The sequence below is a fragment of the Nelumbo lutea genome, chromosome 3 (genome assembly GCF_056320005.1).
Source record: "Nelumbo lutea isolate HS-2025 chromosome 3, American lotus-T2T, whole genome shotgun sequence".
Taxonomy (NCBI): Eukaryota; Viridiplantae; Streptophyta; class Magnoliopsida; order Proteales; family Nelumbonaceae; genus Nelumbo; species Nelumbo lutea.
This window is the reverse complement of record NC_142686.1, coordinates 58,840,154-58,857,975: the sequence shown is the minus strand read 5'-3', so window position 1 is coordinate 58,857,975 and position 17,822 is coordinate 58,840,154. Positions and strand designations below refer to the sequence as shown.

Sequence of the window (17,822 nt, the reverse complement as noted above, 5' to 3'; positions counted from 1 at the left end):
AATTAGCCACGTGGAAAGCTAAATTGCTTTCACAAATAGGAAGAACTATATTAGTCAAGTCAATGCTACAAGCAATACCCACATATGTAATGTCAACCACATTCCTTCCGCAACACACTATAAATAAATTGGAAGGAAATCAAAATAGATTCTAGTGGGAGGGTTCTTCTTCTAAGAGAACCATGCACACCAAAGCTTGGGAGAAATTATGTAACCCAAACATGAACAGCGAGTGGGATTCAAAAGAATGAAAGAGTATAATCATGGTTTAAAATGTCCTTAATTTTCATAATATTTCCATTATATATTTTCATTTTCATGGGTAGTGACCCAAAATTTTATTAAAATTGACATATTCCCAAAAGAACACTATGTGGAGTACAAGAGACAATTTCCATGATATATTTCCATTTCCACTTGAATGAGTAGAGATATGAAATTTTACTAGAATTGACATATTCCCCAGTGAACATTACCACAGTTATGTGGAGTAGAAGAGATAGTGTTATAATATAAGTTGGTCAGTTGGTGACAATATTGTATATATGTGGAATAACAAAACACTAAATATGGAATAAATTGTCTCAATTGTTAAGGTTAGATCTAGGGTACAATCAATGAGTATTTGTTAAAACCACTAAATAAAATCATTTCTAATTATGCCTTAAACCTTGGAGACAAATGAATAAAACTAAAAAGTTGCACTTAACCCTAAGCTTGATAATGATACTACATTAGTACATTAATGTTGGATTAGGTTGTTTTTTATGTACCAGCCAATGAGATCCTCTAAGGGTTAAATGCCTAAGCATGTTGGAGAGTAGTTTGGAATATCACTTGAATGGGTGATCATTGTGATAAGATCCGAACACTTTGTTAGATAAGGAGAATATTTTGATTAACACTCTCCCCAATGGAAACTTAAACTACTGACTAAAGATTTCAATGTGTTTTGAAATCAATTTGCAAAATGTATTTGTATTTATAAATAGTTTATTTTATGAAAAGGTTTGCAAAAGATTTTAATTTCAAGATCCATTTGAGTATAGGGTGCGACATTGAATTTTACAATAAAAAAAGTTCTTTCTTGTAAATAATGTAGAGATATTATGGGTTGAGAGATTAAGAGCAAAAGTCTATAAGTTGAAACTTGATGGGATTATTTCTCACATTAATTCATTGGCTTTGTGTTTCATAGGGTGGTTGAAACCAAAGCCCACTTATGTTTTAAGTGTTAGGTTGTTTCCACGCATAATTAGATTGGGTAGGAGGTTCACTAGGTACACTTAGGCTATGTTTGGTTTGAAGGAAAATGTAAAGAAAAGAAGGGAAAGGTAGGGAAACCTTTACAAACCTTGTATTGGTTTCCCTGTCTTTCCCTTACTTTCCCTACCTTTTCCTTCAAACCAAATATAGTCCTAGTGAATTCAGCCCATGTGGTTCTCTACATGGATCAAACCCATATGACTTGGTGTGAGAACTTAATGGGTCCCACACTATACAATATTTAGGTCTGATGGACTAGTTAAATATATGAATTAAATAACTTGAATTTAAAGGTTCAATTCCAATTAAAGGGTAGTATGACCATTTTGACTGGATAATTGGATAATTAGACAACATGGGTCTAATTTGTAATGGGCTTGGATCTTTCATATTTCTAATATGATTAGAAAGGACTATCAACATAATCTCACACCGTACATCTCATACATGGTGGCTCCCAGTCTCATAACGAGATGTGTGGTGTTGGATCAAGTTGGTAGAGGGTTGGAACCTGTTTTGTTTGCAGCAGATCTCAACTCATGACAGTCTTGCTAGAGATTATTACCTTTTTACAACTTCGAAACCCTAATTCAACCAAGGTGAAAGGGGAGCTTTTTCTCTCTGTTTCTTTTTTTTTTTCTAACAAAAAGCAGAGATTATTCAAGTTATTAATAGCTGCATTCAAAGAGATGCATTGGAATGCACATTGATTCACGAAAGAAGACTAGATTGAGTTCTTTTTTTTGGAGTTGTGCCATTTGCAGTTCTTGGACTCAATTTGGACTTGAGTTTTAGGCGCAAACCACCACATTGGAAGCTGCAATTGTAATATCTGCATCAGGTACGATTACAACTTTAATATGGACATCAAATTTGATTGTCTAACCCTAAAACGATACAAGGTGAAAATTGTCTCCATGAGAATTTCGAATTTCTCCATTCTTGGGCTGATTAAAGATTCAATTTTTGCAACTCAAAACCCAACAAGGTTCAACCTTTTTGCACTTAAATCAGTCCATACAACAAAGAAATTTCCACCGACACAAACATTTTAGACCTCAAGTATAATGAGGCTTTGTTTACAAAGCAAGTTTGAAGATTATTCACAAGGAACTTACGGGCTCAAATAATCAAAGAGATGTAAAACACTACTCTCTTCAATTTTGGGAAAAAAGAGAAAGATCCGATGACTCGATATGGTGGGAAAAAAGTAGTGAAAATGGTAAACCAGACAAAAAGTAGACTGTTTTGGCATGTTAAAGATGGAAGATCAATTAATATTCTAGATCGTTGGATACCAACACTGGGTTCACCAAGATTGAGAGAGAATTTTGTTACTCATCTTCCCATTTCAAAAGTGATCTGAAGGACAGGGTGGGAACTGGGATCTTCAACTGTTATCTTCTTATATTACAGTTGAAACAGTGAACCGCGTCACTCAAATATAAGATCGCACTCAATCACATCAGATACCTGCTATGAAAGAATAAGATCCGAGCCGAGATAGATTTTGCATCATGTGTAATGGAGATTAAGAATCTTGGCAGCATTTATTTTTTTAATTGTCCATATGCGAAAGCTGTATGGTTCACAGCTCAAATAGGCATTAACCCAAAGGAAGTGCAAAACGATTAATTAAGCCAGTTTGTATCTCAATGAGCCAAACTTAAATTATCTCATCTGTCATCAGAAGAAAAACAGCATTTTGTGGCAGAATTTCTTGACTTGTTTAGGCTCATTTGGTATGCAAGAAATGCCAAGTTACACACTCATAGAACCAGCTCATCTGACTGAGAGTAGAGACTTATCTGTCTTTAAATCATAACTCTCAACAGAAACTACGAAGAAAAGAGACTGAAACCTCTAGTTCCATTGAATTTTTACTATATGTAGATGGGGCTTTTAGGCCAAATACAGGGGAAGCTGGTACTGGATACACCATCCTTGATAAAATCTCTGTTTTGAATGGAGAAAATCAAAAAACACAGCCAACTCAGCTTCACAAGCAGAATGGTGGGCCCTCAAAGATGGCTTCAAGAAAGCAAGCTAACAGGGTATAAAATCTCTACTTGCTTTTTGTGATTCAATAGTGTTGTAAATACTATAAATGAAGATCTGAAAACTGACTGGAGTGTCAAGCATCTTAAAAAGAGTTCTGTAGACCTGTTGAAGCTTTTTGATTATGTATGTATTAAACATATAAGTAGATATACCAACTCTTCTGACCATGATCTGGTCAATAATGCATGTAAATATATTAGAATAGTAGTTTGGGAGAGCAGCAGACTGTTTAAACTCTGTACTCTGGCTTCGATGAGCCTTTGATGGTTTTTATTGTGCAAAATAAATAAATAAATAGACAAAGCTGTGATAACTGGAAATAGAACAAAGACAAGGAACAAGTTAATCAAAATCTTCTAAAATCTCACAAGAAAATGGTGCCACAATCCGTATGTATAGGGTACTTTCAGATATGAACAACCCCATTCTAGACAATCCAGGAGTACAGAGCACAACAAAGTTTCTCTGGTTTAACAGACAAACCAAGACTGCTAGAGTCTGCTATGATGTACATTGAAGTGGTCAGTGTATATTTTTATCAGAACTAGCGGTTCATCCAAACACAAGCTTTATGCCATTTACAACACCTAACTCTAGAGTCAGACAAATTTTGCATATTTTAACAAGCAGATTTTCAGCTAGCACATTGCTCTCTATTCTAATGTTGATATTTAAATTATCTTCTGGATTCCATTATTATATTGTTACTCTCCAAACAAGACCATTTTATGGGTTTAACTGTTTGAGAATTAATTCACATATGCCAAAAGAATACCAGTCAAGCTGTGGTAGAGCTTATCAACCTATAAGGAAGTTATTGTCAATTAGTAAGTTGCAGCATTGATTAATGCAGAACTAGAAAATGCATAAATATTAATGTTTGGTGAATATGATGTATATCTTAGTAATTTCACAACAAAATCTTTTATGGCAGAGGAGGCACGGCCAATTGTATAAACAGTTATGCTCTATTTTCTTTCAAAGAAATAGAATTTTGACAACAACGTTGATTAGCTACAGAAGCTCATGTGATACAGTTGCAGAGGCAATTGTGTGAAAATAAAAAAATGTAGAGAGAGACATTATAAATTTGATTTACAAAGAATACAGGGAAGAATCAGCACCAAAAGTGGGAGATCACTTTCTCTGTTCAAACAAAATCTTTTATGGTAGAGGAGGCACGGCCAATTGTATAATCAGTTATGTTCTATTTTCTTTCAAAGAAATAGAATTTTGACAACAATGTTGATTAGCTACAGAAGCTGATGTGATACAGTAGCAGAGGCAATTGTGTGAAAAAAAATGTAGAGAGAAACACTATAAATTTGATTTGCAAAGAATACAGGGAAGAATCAGCACCAAAAGTGGGAGATCATTTTCTTTGTTCCAACATATTAAAGACATTCATGAGATATCATCTTTGAAAGAGATATCATCATTTGAAGAAGAAACAATGCTCCCCTGTTGCTCACTAGACTCTATCAGCATCAACACAACTTCTCTCATTGCAGGGCGATCAAGTGGGGACAAACTTGTGCAAAGTAAAGCAATTTTTAAAACAGTAATCATGTTCTCAATAGTGTTCTTGTCAGTTACATTTAATCGTGCATCAAATATCCCAGGTGTCAATGAATGTTTCTGAATATAGTTTCTCACCCATGTAACAAGGTCACCTCCTTGGTCTAGTGGTTGCACAGGTGTTCTTCCAGTCAACAACTCCAAGAGAACTACTCCATAGCTATAGATATCACATTTTTCTGTAACTTTCATGGTGTATGCATATTCTGACAAACAAAAAAAGATACATAAAAGAAAATAATCAGTCAAAGGAATCAAGTTTCTATAGAATCTACTGATAGCATAAACGAATGCCATAACCTGGCAGAGTAACACATATTTTAACCAACGGATATACCAGTAATCTAAACTATTGTCCATATCAATTATCAACACAGTAAACAATGCCCCCCCCCAAAAATAAAATAAATAAAAAGGAAAACAATAAATAAATAAATGAAACATAAAACAAGCCTAAAAAGTGTGAGGCTTGTGCTTCATTGTTTGAAGGATTAATTAAGGGTTTAAGGAAGGTATGTGTGTTGAGGGCCCGGGAATAGGATCTCGTCACGGGTCGGTCCACGGGGAAAACCTCCTGTTTTCCCTTGTTCCTCCCTGCTCTTGATGAACCTATCTTGGCACCTCTAGTGATTTGTTCAAGAGATCACCAACTCTCCTAACTCACTTCTTAAACTGAATATTCGATATCTCATTCAATAATGGGGTCTCCTTAAATAGGAGATTACAAGAGTCCTAATCAAAGGGAGTTTCCTTGCTGAATAGAGAGACTTCCAGTTCTATCTTGCTAAGGATAAGATAGCTAATCCTAATCTGATAAGCTACTAACAAGATAAGATAAGAGATAAGAACAATAAGAACAAGCAAAATGAGCTAATCTAATCTAGATAAGGCTGTTGTTGCCGAACTGGGTAGGATGAGCATCACTGAATCATTGCTGCTGCTGGCGGTGGGTCAGGTGCATGTTGCTGCCGGCGGCGATGGTACGTCTTCCCGAGGAAGGCGTCCATAACATTACTCCCCTCCTGGACTACGAGCTTGTCCTCAAGTTCGAACTCTGGATATGTGCCTTGGAACTCTGCCAATGGGTTCCATGTGGCTTCTATTGATGGTAAATTACACCATTCCACCAAGACTTCAAGGATTCCACGATTGAAACAAGAGTGGGTAACAGCTTTAGGTTGAGGGACCAGCTTGCCATCTTTCAAGGGTGGCAGGGAGGGAACTTGGTCCGGGAGAACACCCGTAAATGGCTTCAGCAAGGAGATGTGGAAGACATCACGAATCCGGCTGGTCTCAGGCAATTCCAACTAGTAGGCCACACTGCCAATCCGTTGTAGAACCTTGTGGGGCTCATAGAACTTGGGGGCCAGCTTCGGGGCAGCCTTGTGGCGCAAGGAGCATTGCTGGTAGGGCTGGAGTTTCAACCAAACAAGTTGTCCTGGATCGAATGACAGTTCCCGGTGGTGCTTGTCATAGTGGAGCTTCATGCGGAGCTGGGCCTGCTGTAAGCGAAGGCGGACGTCGGCTAGGAGGGCGTCGCGTTCTTGTAAGGAGTGATCAATTGCTTCCAAACGAGTAGAACCCGGCTCGTAGGACAGCAAGTGGGGAGGATCCCTGCCATAAACGACGCGAAAGGGAGTCATGTCGAGGGAAGAATGGTAGGTTGTGTTGTAGCAGTACTCGGCCCAAGGGAATCCACCCACCGTCGTGGTTGATCGCCTACGAAACAGCGGAGATACATCTCGATTGTGCGGTTAGCCACTTCCGTCTAATCGTCAGTTTGTGGCCGATAAGCCGATGAGTAGGCCAAGGTGGTGCCTTGTAGCCGGAATAACTCTCTCCAGAAGGCACTAGTGAAAACTAGGTCTCTATCGCTGACTATGGATTCTGGTAACCAATGTAAGCAAAAGACATGTGTAAAGAAGGCGATGGCAACCGAAGTGGCACTATACAGGTGTGATAGAGGAATGAAGTGGGCGTATTTAGAGAAGCGGTCGACTACCACGAAGAGAACTTATTTGCCACCAACCTTGGGTAGTCCCTCAATGCAGTCCATGGAGATGTCGGCCCAGATCTGTGTCGGGATGGAAAGGGGATGAAGGAGGCCTACCGAGTGTAGGTTTTCCCATTTGTGTTGTTGGCATGTGGAGCAATTCTGGACAAAATCTCGAATAGAAGTCTTCATACCTCGCCAATGGAAATTAGTCCGGACGCAGTGTAGTGTTTTTTGAATACCCTGGTGGGTGGAGTTATGGATGCTGGTGATGATGGTGGGGATCAACGGGCAGTCTGGTGGAAGATGGACGCATCCCTTATACAGTACCAACCCGTCTTGAAGTGACCAATTGGGGTCGGCGGTGCCGGACTAGATCTTCTGTAGCAAGAGCGACCATTCCGAGGACTGTGGTGCTACCTTCTTAATGTCGTCAAACAGAGAGATCCGAGGTTGGGAAATGCTACACAGAACCATCGCGTCTTCATCTCGCCTAGACAAGGCATCAACAGCTCGATTTGAGGATCCCACCTTATATTCCACCCGGAAGTCAAACCCAAGCAGTTTGCTAACCCAATGCTGCTGAGGGGAAGTGGTGAGACGCTGCTCTAACAGGTATTTGAGGCTGTAATGATCAATTTTGACGACGAACAACCGCCCCCACAAATATGGCCTCCAGTGCTAGACGGCTTGGGCTAGGCTTTCGTGCTCATAAGCTGGAAGCTTCAGGTGCCGATCGGCAAGTCTATGGCTGAAGAAAGCAATCGGGTGCCCTTGCTGTTGTAGTACGGCCCCGATACCCACTCCGAAAGCATCGCACTCGACTGCGAATTCGAGGGCAAAATTAGGTAATTGCAAGACAGGGGTGGAAGACAGGGCATTTCTCAATGTCAAGAAAGCTTCATCTGTTGTGTCGTCTCACCGGAAGGAATTTTTCTTCAACAGGTTGGTTAACGAGGCTGATTGAGGTTTGGGTCATTCTTTTATAGCATGAATCTTGGAACTATCAACTGTCACACCCTGCCCATGGATGACGTGGCCGAGATAAAGAACTTGTTGCTCCCCAAAGGAGCACTTGGACCGTTTCAAGAATAATTTGTGTTGGCGTAGGAGCTCGAAAACGGTCCTCAGATGGTGGACATGCTCTACCCATGAATTGCTATAAACAAGGATATCATCAAAGAAAACTAAAACAAATTTACGCAGATGGGGCCGGAATACCTCATTCATTAGTGACTGAAATGTAGATGGGGCGTTGGAGAGTTCGAATGGCATGACTAAAAATTCGAAGTGGCCATGGTGGGTGCAAAAAGCAGTCTTCTTCACGTCACCGGGAGCCATGCGAACTTGGAAGTATCCGGACTTGAGGTCCAACTTAGATTAATACTGGGCACCATGCAACTTGTCCAGCAGTTCGTCCACAACGGGAATAGGGAACTTATCTTTGATCGTCCGGTCATTGAGTTCTCTATAGTCAACACAGAACCTCCACGTTCCATCCTGCTTCGCCACCAACAGAACCCGCGAAGAGAAGGGGGAGTGACTTTTGCATATGATTCCTTGGTTCAGCATCTTTGTACATTGTTTCTTTATCTTGTCCTTCTGTAAGTGAGGGTAGCGATAAGGTCGGACAACGACTGGTGCTGAGCTCGCCACCAAAGGAATGCGATGGTCGCAAGCTCAGGAAGGGGGGAGGCCCTTGGGTTCCTGGAACAGATATGAAAACTCGGCGAGAAGTTTTTCCATGGTTGCCGATTCTGTCTGAAGTGCATGGACCTATGGTGTCCTTTCTTTAACCCTGCAACCGTGCCATGAAACTTGCTTTCCATTTAGGTGGAAGGTCATGGTGAGTGCGTTGAAGTCCCACAAAATCGGCCCTAGGTTAATTAACCTCTTGACCCCTAGAACAATATCGAACCCATCCAATGAAAGAACAAACAAATCAGCAAGAAACAGTTCAGAATTGACATGTACCAGCACGTCCTTACAAATTCCTGGACTGTGAACTCTCTCACCATTTGCGACGGCTACCTGTAGTCGCAGTCGAAGCTCCATTGGTAGCTTTAACTGAAGGGCGGCATGTTCACTTATGAAGTTGTGTGTACTCCCTTAATCAACGAGAATGCGCACCGGTTGACCTGCTATTTGTGCCTGTAATTGCATGGTCTAAGAAGTTTTAATGCCGGTGATCGCATGGAGAGAGATCTCTGGCTCGAATATGACTGGTTCTTCCTCCTCCTCTTGTTCATCGATGAGGAGGCAAAAAAGCCTCTTGCATCTATGTCCTGCCGAGTAGAGGTCATCACAATTGAAACATTGGTCTCTTGGTTGGCGTTCTGCCATTTCTGCCTTGGTTAGACGGTTAATGGGTGGAGCGACCATGTTACTACCTGTACTTGTCATTGGTCTAGAGGCGGTGGTGGTGGGAGATTTCAGTTCTCAGCTGGTAGCAGAAGAGGGGGTCGTTGCTGCTGATCTTGGGGGTACCCATGAGTTTGGTGGCCAACCCACATTAAAAATTCCGCAGTTGAGCTGCAGTTTGAGCTCGAACGCGCGGGCTAAGTTCATGGCTGTGACCAAATTTGGGGGATTCTGCATCTCGACATCCACCCGCAGGGGTTCTGATAGCCCTGCCGTGAACATATCCACTTGCTGGTCGGGTCGCACAGAGGATGCACTCGCGAGGAAGGTTTGGAATTGTCGCAGATATTCAGCCACTGTGTTGGTCTGTTTAAGTTAATCAACTCACCCAATGGGTTGCTAGTCAATGGGGGTTTGAACCTAAGAAGGCAATAGGACTTAAACCGGGGCCAACTGAGCCTGGGTTCTTCTTGCTCTAACCGATAAAACCAAAGTTGTGCTTCCTCTATTAAGTGAAAGGCGGCTAGACTTACCTTATCCCGGTCAGCTGTCTGTTCGTTCCGAAAAAATTGCTCGCAGCAATACAACCAGCCTAAGGGGTCTCCGTTGCCGTTGTACGACGGGAATTCTAGCCTGCTGTACTTGGGGACGATTGTGGTTCTTTGGCTAACAGACTGCTGCTCGCCGGAAAGTAATAGCTCCATCAGGCGTCGTAGCTCCCTCACTTCGTCTTTGATCTCACGGACTTCGGAGCTGGTCTCCACGAGTTGGTGCTCGAGGTCGTGGACCTTGGATGGTAGCTACTCCAGATCACCCATGACGCCTTGCTCTGATACCAAGTTGTTGAGGGCCCGGGAATAGGATCTCGTCATGGGTCGGTCCAAGGGGAAAACCTCCTGTTTTCCCTTGTTCCTCCCTGCTCTTGATGAACCTATCTTGGCGCCTCTAGTGATTTGTTCAAGAGATCACCAACTCTCCTAACTCACTTCTTAAACTGAATATTCGATATCTCATTCAATAATGGGATCTCCTTAAATAGGAGATTACAAAAGTCCTAATCAAAGGGAGTCTCCTTGCTGAATAGGGAGACTTCCAATTCTATCTTGCTAAGGATAAGATAAGCTAATCCTAATTTGATAAGCTACTAACAAGATAAGATAAGAGATAAGAACAATAAGAACAAGCAAAATGAGCTAATCTAATCTAGATAAGGCTGTTGTTGCCAAACTAGGTAGGATGAGCATCACTGAATCCTTGTTGCTGCTGGTGGTGGGTCAGGTGCCTGTTGCTGCCGGCAGCGATGGTACGTCTTCCCGAGGAAGGCGTCTATAACAATGTGAGCCTGAGGTTCTTAAACTGTAGCACAAGCCTCCAGCAAGGGATCATAGTTGGGGTGGAAATTCTTTCATAAACTAGAAGTCATTCATCGTATAAATAAAACAAAACAAGAATGTTTGGTTGGTGTAATTCATATGAATAATGAATAATTGAATGGTGTAATTCATATGAATAATTGAAAATAACCCTACTATGCACCTTAATGAATAATGATAATGTATAAAATCAGTTTTATCACTACTAAAATCCACCTCTCATAGAGGGCTTCCGCAGAAAGGCACAACTTACACCACACTATACTAAAACAAAGAACAAAAAGGCTCTTAAAAGGAACTCAAAAGACAGTCCAGAATGTTTCATTGTATCTATTTGCAAGAAATATTACCACGGACCTAGCTTGAAGCCAGAGTTAGTAATACCAAAAAATCATAACTAGTTATTTTAAAGCCCAAAATGTTCCAAACAAGCTAAAAGTACAAATGAGATATCACTTCAATTAACTTATAAATATAAAAAAAGTAACTGCATCATTCTTTCTCTTTCTCTATTAAAAACCAGGTCTTAAGTTTGGGTTTCAGTATTAATTGTTTGGATAGGCTTCCAAAATAAGATCTATTCATATTAATTTGATGAAGACGACAAAATTTTCCTTGCACCTTTTTCTCCATTTTAGAAGCAAGATTTGATCATTGATGGTGATAGATCACTTAGAGAAAAGTATCATACTTGAAATACTAACAATCAGGCATATCACTTTGATCCCAATGAAATGATAAAATTAAAATAAAGCAGTAGCTTTTCCTCAATGAAATCAAGTGGTAGGTCCAAATAAATAAGATATTGCTATTTGTCTTTCAATGGTCAATGGCAATAAATTATTAAAAGAAAATGAAGAAAGGCATAGTGATATAGGACCAATTGCTCTAATATTAACTGTAGGATCAATTACTTGAATGCCAAATTAGGAGGGCAATGATGGGTTAAGAATGGTTTACAAATGATTTTAGGACTAAATATATATAAAAATTGATAGGAGTTGGAAAGATTTTGAGCCAAATTGGCAAGAATTCTAATGAGACTACAGAAAAACAGACAATTCAAAAACTGTCTGAAGGATAGAATTCTTTAATGAAACTTTGTAGAGATGCTTAGGATGATGGATTGTACAAGGAGATTTAATTTCAAAACATTTTGAGTAAGTTTTCCACAAAGAAAAAAAAAATCCTTCCATAAGAAAAAAAGAAAAAAAAAACACAACTCAGGAAGCTAGGGTTGTAGATGGAGTTTTGGGATGAAATTGATAAGAATGAAAAGTGATAGAAACTTCATAAATAAGGGTGCTCTATACACCTAGGATCACACCAGAAATTACTCACCATAAACATAATATGCATAAAAATCATTCAAATATCATTTACCAATTTTTCTAATTTTACTGGAAATTATGATTCTATTGATCATACTTCAACTAAAAGAAAATTAAATAACTCCTAAACTAGTTAACCAATGACTCTGAAACTTTAAATGCAACTAAACTACAAGTAGACAAAAAACACTAGACTGGACCCCATAAAGAACATGTAAAAAGACCAAAATATGCTTACTGTTTATAAATACCAAAATACTTAATGAAATTAGAAATCCAATATCTGACTGCTTGGCTCCTATATTACATGGTACTTTGACCTCAGGCCCATTGAGAATTTATTAATTTTTCAACCAAACCTGACCCAAGTTACACCCCTAGTTTTACCGTTACCCCGCATTGGCGGGAACCTTGTGCACTGGACTGCCCTTTTATATAGAAAAACACTGTTTTATCAGTGCCCCGGGAAAGCCTATTATGCAGAGAATGACCACCCAACAAAATTTCAAAACAATGTGATAAAAAAGTCCAACTAGAGCTTACCAGGCGCAATATAGCCATATGATCCCGCAATAGCAGACATTGATTTGGACTGTGGCATGTCAATGATCTTTGCCAGTCCAAAATCTCCAACATGAGCCTCAAAGTTATCATCAAGTAGAATATTGTTGGACTTTATATCCCGGTGAATGATCTTAGGTTTGCAGTCATGATGTAAATAAGCAAGCCCCTGAGCAGCCCCAAGAGCAATTGCTAATCTTGTCTGCCATTCCAAGTTACAAGATGAACCATGAAGAAGTTCTCCCAGACTGCCTTTTCCCATATACTCATAGAGAAGAAGATTAGAACCTCGGTGGTAACAGAACCCATATAATTTCACAATATTCCGATGCCGAACCTTCCCAAGGGTTAAAATCTCGGTGCGAAAACTGTTCTCAATATTGTTCCCTTCTCTATTAGATTCAAGCTTCTTAACAGCAATTGTCTGCCCAGATGGCATAACAGCCCTGTAGACTGTTCCACAAGCTCCTCTTCCAATCACAAAACTGTCATTAAAATTGTTTGTCGCCTCAAGCAGGTCTTGGAAAGTGAACCCTTCTTTAGGAGAAAAGTACATGTCGTCTGACAGAGGAAAAGATAATTGTTTATCTTGAAAAGGAGCAACATCATCAACTGGGCGTCTAATGAAATATACAATAACTACAATTAGAACAAGAGAAACCCCACCCACAGCTGCTGCAACTATTGCAACAATTTTAGAAAGAGGTGTAGCTCCTTGTGAATTTGGCAGGAAAGAGGGCGAAGATGGAGATCCACTGCATCCCTGAATTATTTTCTGAAAGCTTGAGAAGCTCCAATTGAGATAGGTTTCCAATCTCATGTGGCAGTTTATCTGTAAATCTGTTCCTACTGAGATCAAGTCGTTGTAGCATCCTGCAGTTCACTATTTCCCGTGGTATTTGTCCAGTAAGCATATTTGATGAGATATTAAAGATCACCAACTGGGAAAGATTACCTATTTCTTTTGGCAATTCAGATGTAAAGTAGTTCTCTGAGAGATGAAGTCTTTGCAATGTTTTACAGTTCCCTATTTCTGGGGGAATAGGGCCACTAAACCTATTCTGGTCTAGTTCAATAGCAGAGAGGTTGACCAATTTGCATAAATCAGATGGAAGACTCCCTGTAAGGCTGTTTCCAACAAGGCGAAGCTGCACCAGTGATTTGCAGTTTGTGACCTCTGTAGGGATATTTCCAGTCAGCCTGTTTGACCCGAGGTTCAATGAAATCAGGTTAGAATGTCTGCAAAGATGACGAGGTATTTGCCCAGTTAGATTATTCTCTGATAAATCAACCGCCCAAAGTCGGCTATATAATCCAAGCCTTTGGGGTATATTACCACTGAGTAAGTTGTGGAAGAGCTGCAACTGGAGTAGTTCAGTCAAATATTGAAATCCAACTGGAATATGACCTGTGAGGTAATTCATTGACAAATCGAGCTTAGTCAGATTCCTTAAACTGCCAAGCTCATCTGGAATAATGCCTGTGAGCTGGTTCTGAAAAAGATGGAGTAAGCGTAGACTCTTTATCTTACTTAACTCTATCGGTATCTTTCCTGTCAACAAATTCTGAGAAAAATCTATCTCTTCTGCCATAGAAAGATTGCCAATCTCCTTTGGAATGGTGCCATTCAATGCATTCCTGTAAAGGTACAACTTATCCAAAAACCTCAAGTTTCCAATCTCCATTGGTATTCCACCCACAAGATTGTTCTGGTAAAGAGCAAGAGTCTTCAGATTAGTACAATTCCCTAACTCCTTTGGAATTACCCCCGACAACTCATTACTGTAAAGGAGGAGTTCCTTCAATTTTCCAAGCATTCCTAGCTCCTTGGGTATTTCGCCACTTAACTGGCTTTGGGAAATACCCAAGACTTCTAGGCTTTCACATCCTTCAATTATCTCCACAGGTATGCTTCCAGATATCAAATTCTGTCCCACTCGAAAAATTCTCAATCTCTTGAGGTTCCCAAGTGAACGAGGCAATGGGCCTGAGAGTTTGTTAGTGTATGCAACTAATTGAACCAGGGAAGAAAGGTTCCCAAGCTCTTCTGGAAGATGCCCAGATATTTTATTGTTGCATAAATTTAGTTCTGTTAATGAAGACATGTTACCCAATTCTACAGGTATTTCCCCTTCAAACTGATTATTGTTCAAGTAAAGAAGCTCCAACTTGGAGCAACTTCCAATCTCCATGGGTATGCTCCCAGATAGCTTGTTGTATGACAAGTCAAGATAAGTCAGGTGGACCAGACCACCAATACTCGAACTTAGGTTGCCAGAAAGATTCATGGAATGCAGATCAAGAGACCAGACCACTGGATTGTAGTCAAACGTGCAATTCACACCCCTCCATCCACAAGGTGTCTCATCATCGGCATTCCAACTACTTAGAGAGTCAAAATCATCATGAAGACTATTCTTCAGTTCCAGCAGTTGTTGCCCCTCTGCATTTAACCCATTAGAACTACAAGCCAATAGAGCAGCTACCAGCACATAACCACTAAAGGCCGCAAATGAAGCACTGTCAGACTTTATAATCCTGAACATTTTAGCAGTTGATTCTCAATTTAAATTAACATCCAAGCAGAATATAGGAACCTGCACAATGTCAGTTATCTTACATTAATAAGCTAATTAACCAATATCTTAGAGCTATATTCAACAAAGGAATCAACATTTGCCAATTGAAAGAGAACCCAGAGCCAAACTCTGAGATATATTAAAATTCATAACATCAATCATCAACAAAAGCTGTTTAGTCCACCAAAAGAAACAATATTTCCAAACTGGAAGAAAACCCAGAACAGAATTCTGAAAAGTATCAAAACCCATAACTCTAATAACCGGAAAAGGTAAAGCATAGATTCAATATCCTCCATTAAAAAAATGTATAAATAGAAAAGGAACCACTTTTCTAGTTTAGAAAGCCACCTCAACGGTAAGGAATTCAAAAACTGTAAGAAACTATAAATCAACCTCCAGGAAGAACCCAAGAATCCCATGACGGTTCTGAACCCAAGCAAGAAAATGCAATTGCATACCTCTGCATCCATAATTCATCTAAATCTCTCGACGAAATCCACCGTTTCTGATTACTCCAGATATGAATACCATCAATTTTATGACCCAGAAGACGAAAAAAAGAAACCCAGTTCTCCTTTCCACGCACAGATCTCGAAAACAGCGACAGCTTCAGTCTGCAGCCAAATTTTGTGCAGTAAAATCTAGCCTTTATATAGACAAACTCATGCATCGAATGTAGCTCTTTTTCTCTCACTCGAACTCAGGTGCATTGAATCACAACCTTCTCAGCTTCTCTCCCTTTTGCTTCCTCACAAGTCACAACAAGAGCATACAAGCCCAAGTCATTTTCATGTCGAGAGAAGAATATCGTTTCTTGAACGGTGAATTCGAGGGCCCGGAGAGAGAGAAAGAAAGCTCGATAACTGAAGCTTTAATGACAGGCAAAATCAGCTATATCGACCTTTTCCCTCTCGATTTAACTTCTTCGATTTTTAAACTTTTTAGCGCTTCAAAAACGCTAGAGGTTAATACATGGAAGGTTCATTTCTCGAGAAAATCAATTTCTCGGGGTCGGTAATGGCGGTTTTCCTTCATCTGCACTTGACTAGAATTTTTTTTTTTTCTTTTTCTTTTTCTATATTCTTATTACAGGTTATCTAACATTCTAACGATCATGGAGACTCTGTGTCAATGGCCCACCAAGTCGTTGATCATGACCGTCCTTTCTTTGTCCATCTCTGTTGCCTTGCAGTGGTGGGCCACATGTTAGGCTTCATACTTTGACCAACGATTAGAGAAGATAGCAGTTTACCACCGACTTGTTGGTTTTAAGGAATTGATTAGAGTGGGTCCCACAATTTTATTCCAATCTAAGACTCTTAAGAGGTGTGGCTCAGTGGCTCTTGGTGGGTGGGGAATGAGGGGTTATTGGATAATCCGTTGATATTTTGCACAATCTAGAAACATAAAGTGAAACAAATCCCATAAAAATAGTGGGCCCCACAATTTATTCGAATCAAGTGATTGATACTCAGTTGATGTTTGGCTCTGTGATTTCTTTATAATTTAATACTATTAAATGTTTTGCCAGATTGCCAACTATTAAACAAGCTTTTTTTCCTAAAGTGGAACAAATACCAAAAAAATAGTGGGTCCTACAAGTTATTCCAATCAAGTGATTGATAAGAGTCTCTATCTCTCTCTCATGGTGGGTGGGGTATTTTCAGTTGATATTTGGCTCTCTGATTTCTTGTTAATTTAATACTATTAAATGTCCTGCCTGCTTGCTAACCATTAAACAAGCATTTAATGCTCAATCTAAGATGGGAAGCTAATGCAGAACAAATCCCATTAAAAAAACAAAAAAAAAAGTGGGTCCCACAATTTATTCCAATCAAGTGATTGATAGAGTCTCCATCTCTCTCACTCTCATGGTTGGGTGGGGGATATGATATTCAGTTGGTATTTGGCTCTGTGATTTCTTGATAATTTAATACAATTAAATGTTTTGCCAGTTTGCCAACTATTAAACAAGCTTTCTTTCTCAATCTGGGATGGAAAACTAAAGTGGGAACAGAACCCATAAGTATGGCGGGTCCCACAATTTATAGGACAGAAGGATGAAGGAAAGGTGTCAAGTATTAATTAATGACTTCTCTTTAATATATACTTGGTTGTAAGTTGTAATTTCTTTTATAAATGCAAATTACAAAGTTGGTGCAAAAGTTGAGGATGGAGACTTCAGAGTCTTTCTTTAAGCATCTAATCTTGCCATAAATATGGTTAGAGATACTTGATACCCTTTTTAAAATACAAACTATTGTAATAGTATCTCTGATACAAAGCATTAATAGTTATATAATCATAATTTAAAATGCCAAATTATTTCTTTTTTTATAATCTGTGAGATACTGACACCTATTTAAAAGAACAAATCTGTACATCTCTATATGTACCTTCTGCATGAATGGACAATCAGAGTAAGAGTGGCCGCAAAGTGTGGGTTGTTGCCCCTTTTTAAACTTTAAATTATTTGAATTTTCTAATATAAGCACACATGCAACGGCTTTCATGGGGTTGTGATTTGGGCACACTTATTATTATTATTATTATTATTATTATTATTATTATTATTATTATTATTATTAATAAAAGAGAAGACAATTCTCTTTTAGTGATAAAAGAATCATTCTAGTGGTTGGAATAACAAGAATTGTCTAACTACTAATTAAAAATGAGACTGTTTATCACAAATTGGATGTGCCCAAATCACCAT

The 17,822-nt window shown here is 39.3% G+C and overlaps 1 protein-coding gene across 1 annotated transcript; it reads right to left on the bottom strand.

Annotated features, from left to right (window-relative positions):
* Positions 1-4,515: 4,515 nt before the first annotated feature.
* LOC148865180 (uncharacterized) lies at positions 4,516-16,021 on the bottom strand. Its single transcript, XM_088975082.1, is given in 4 exon segments — positions 4,516-5,111; positions 12,507-13,287; positions 13,289-15,121; positions 15,565-16,021. Coding segments are annotated over 3 exon segments (2,943 nt in total). The 5' UTR covers positions 15,071-15,121; positions 15,565-16,021; the 3' UTR covers positions 4,516-4,731.
* Positions 16,022-17,822: the final 1,801 nt, after the last annotated feature.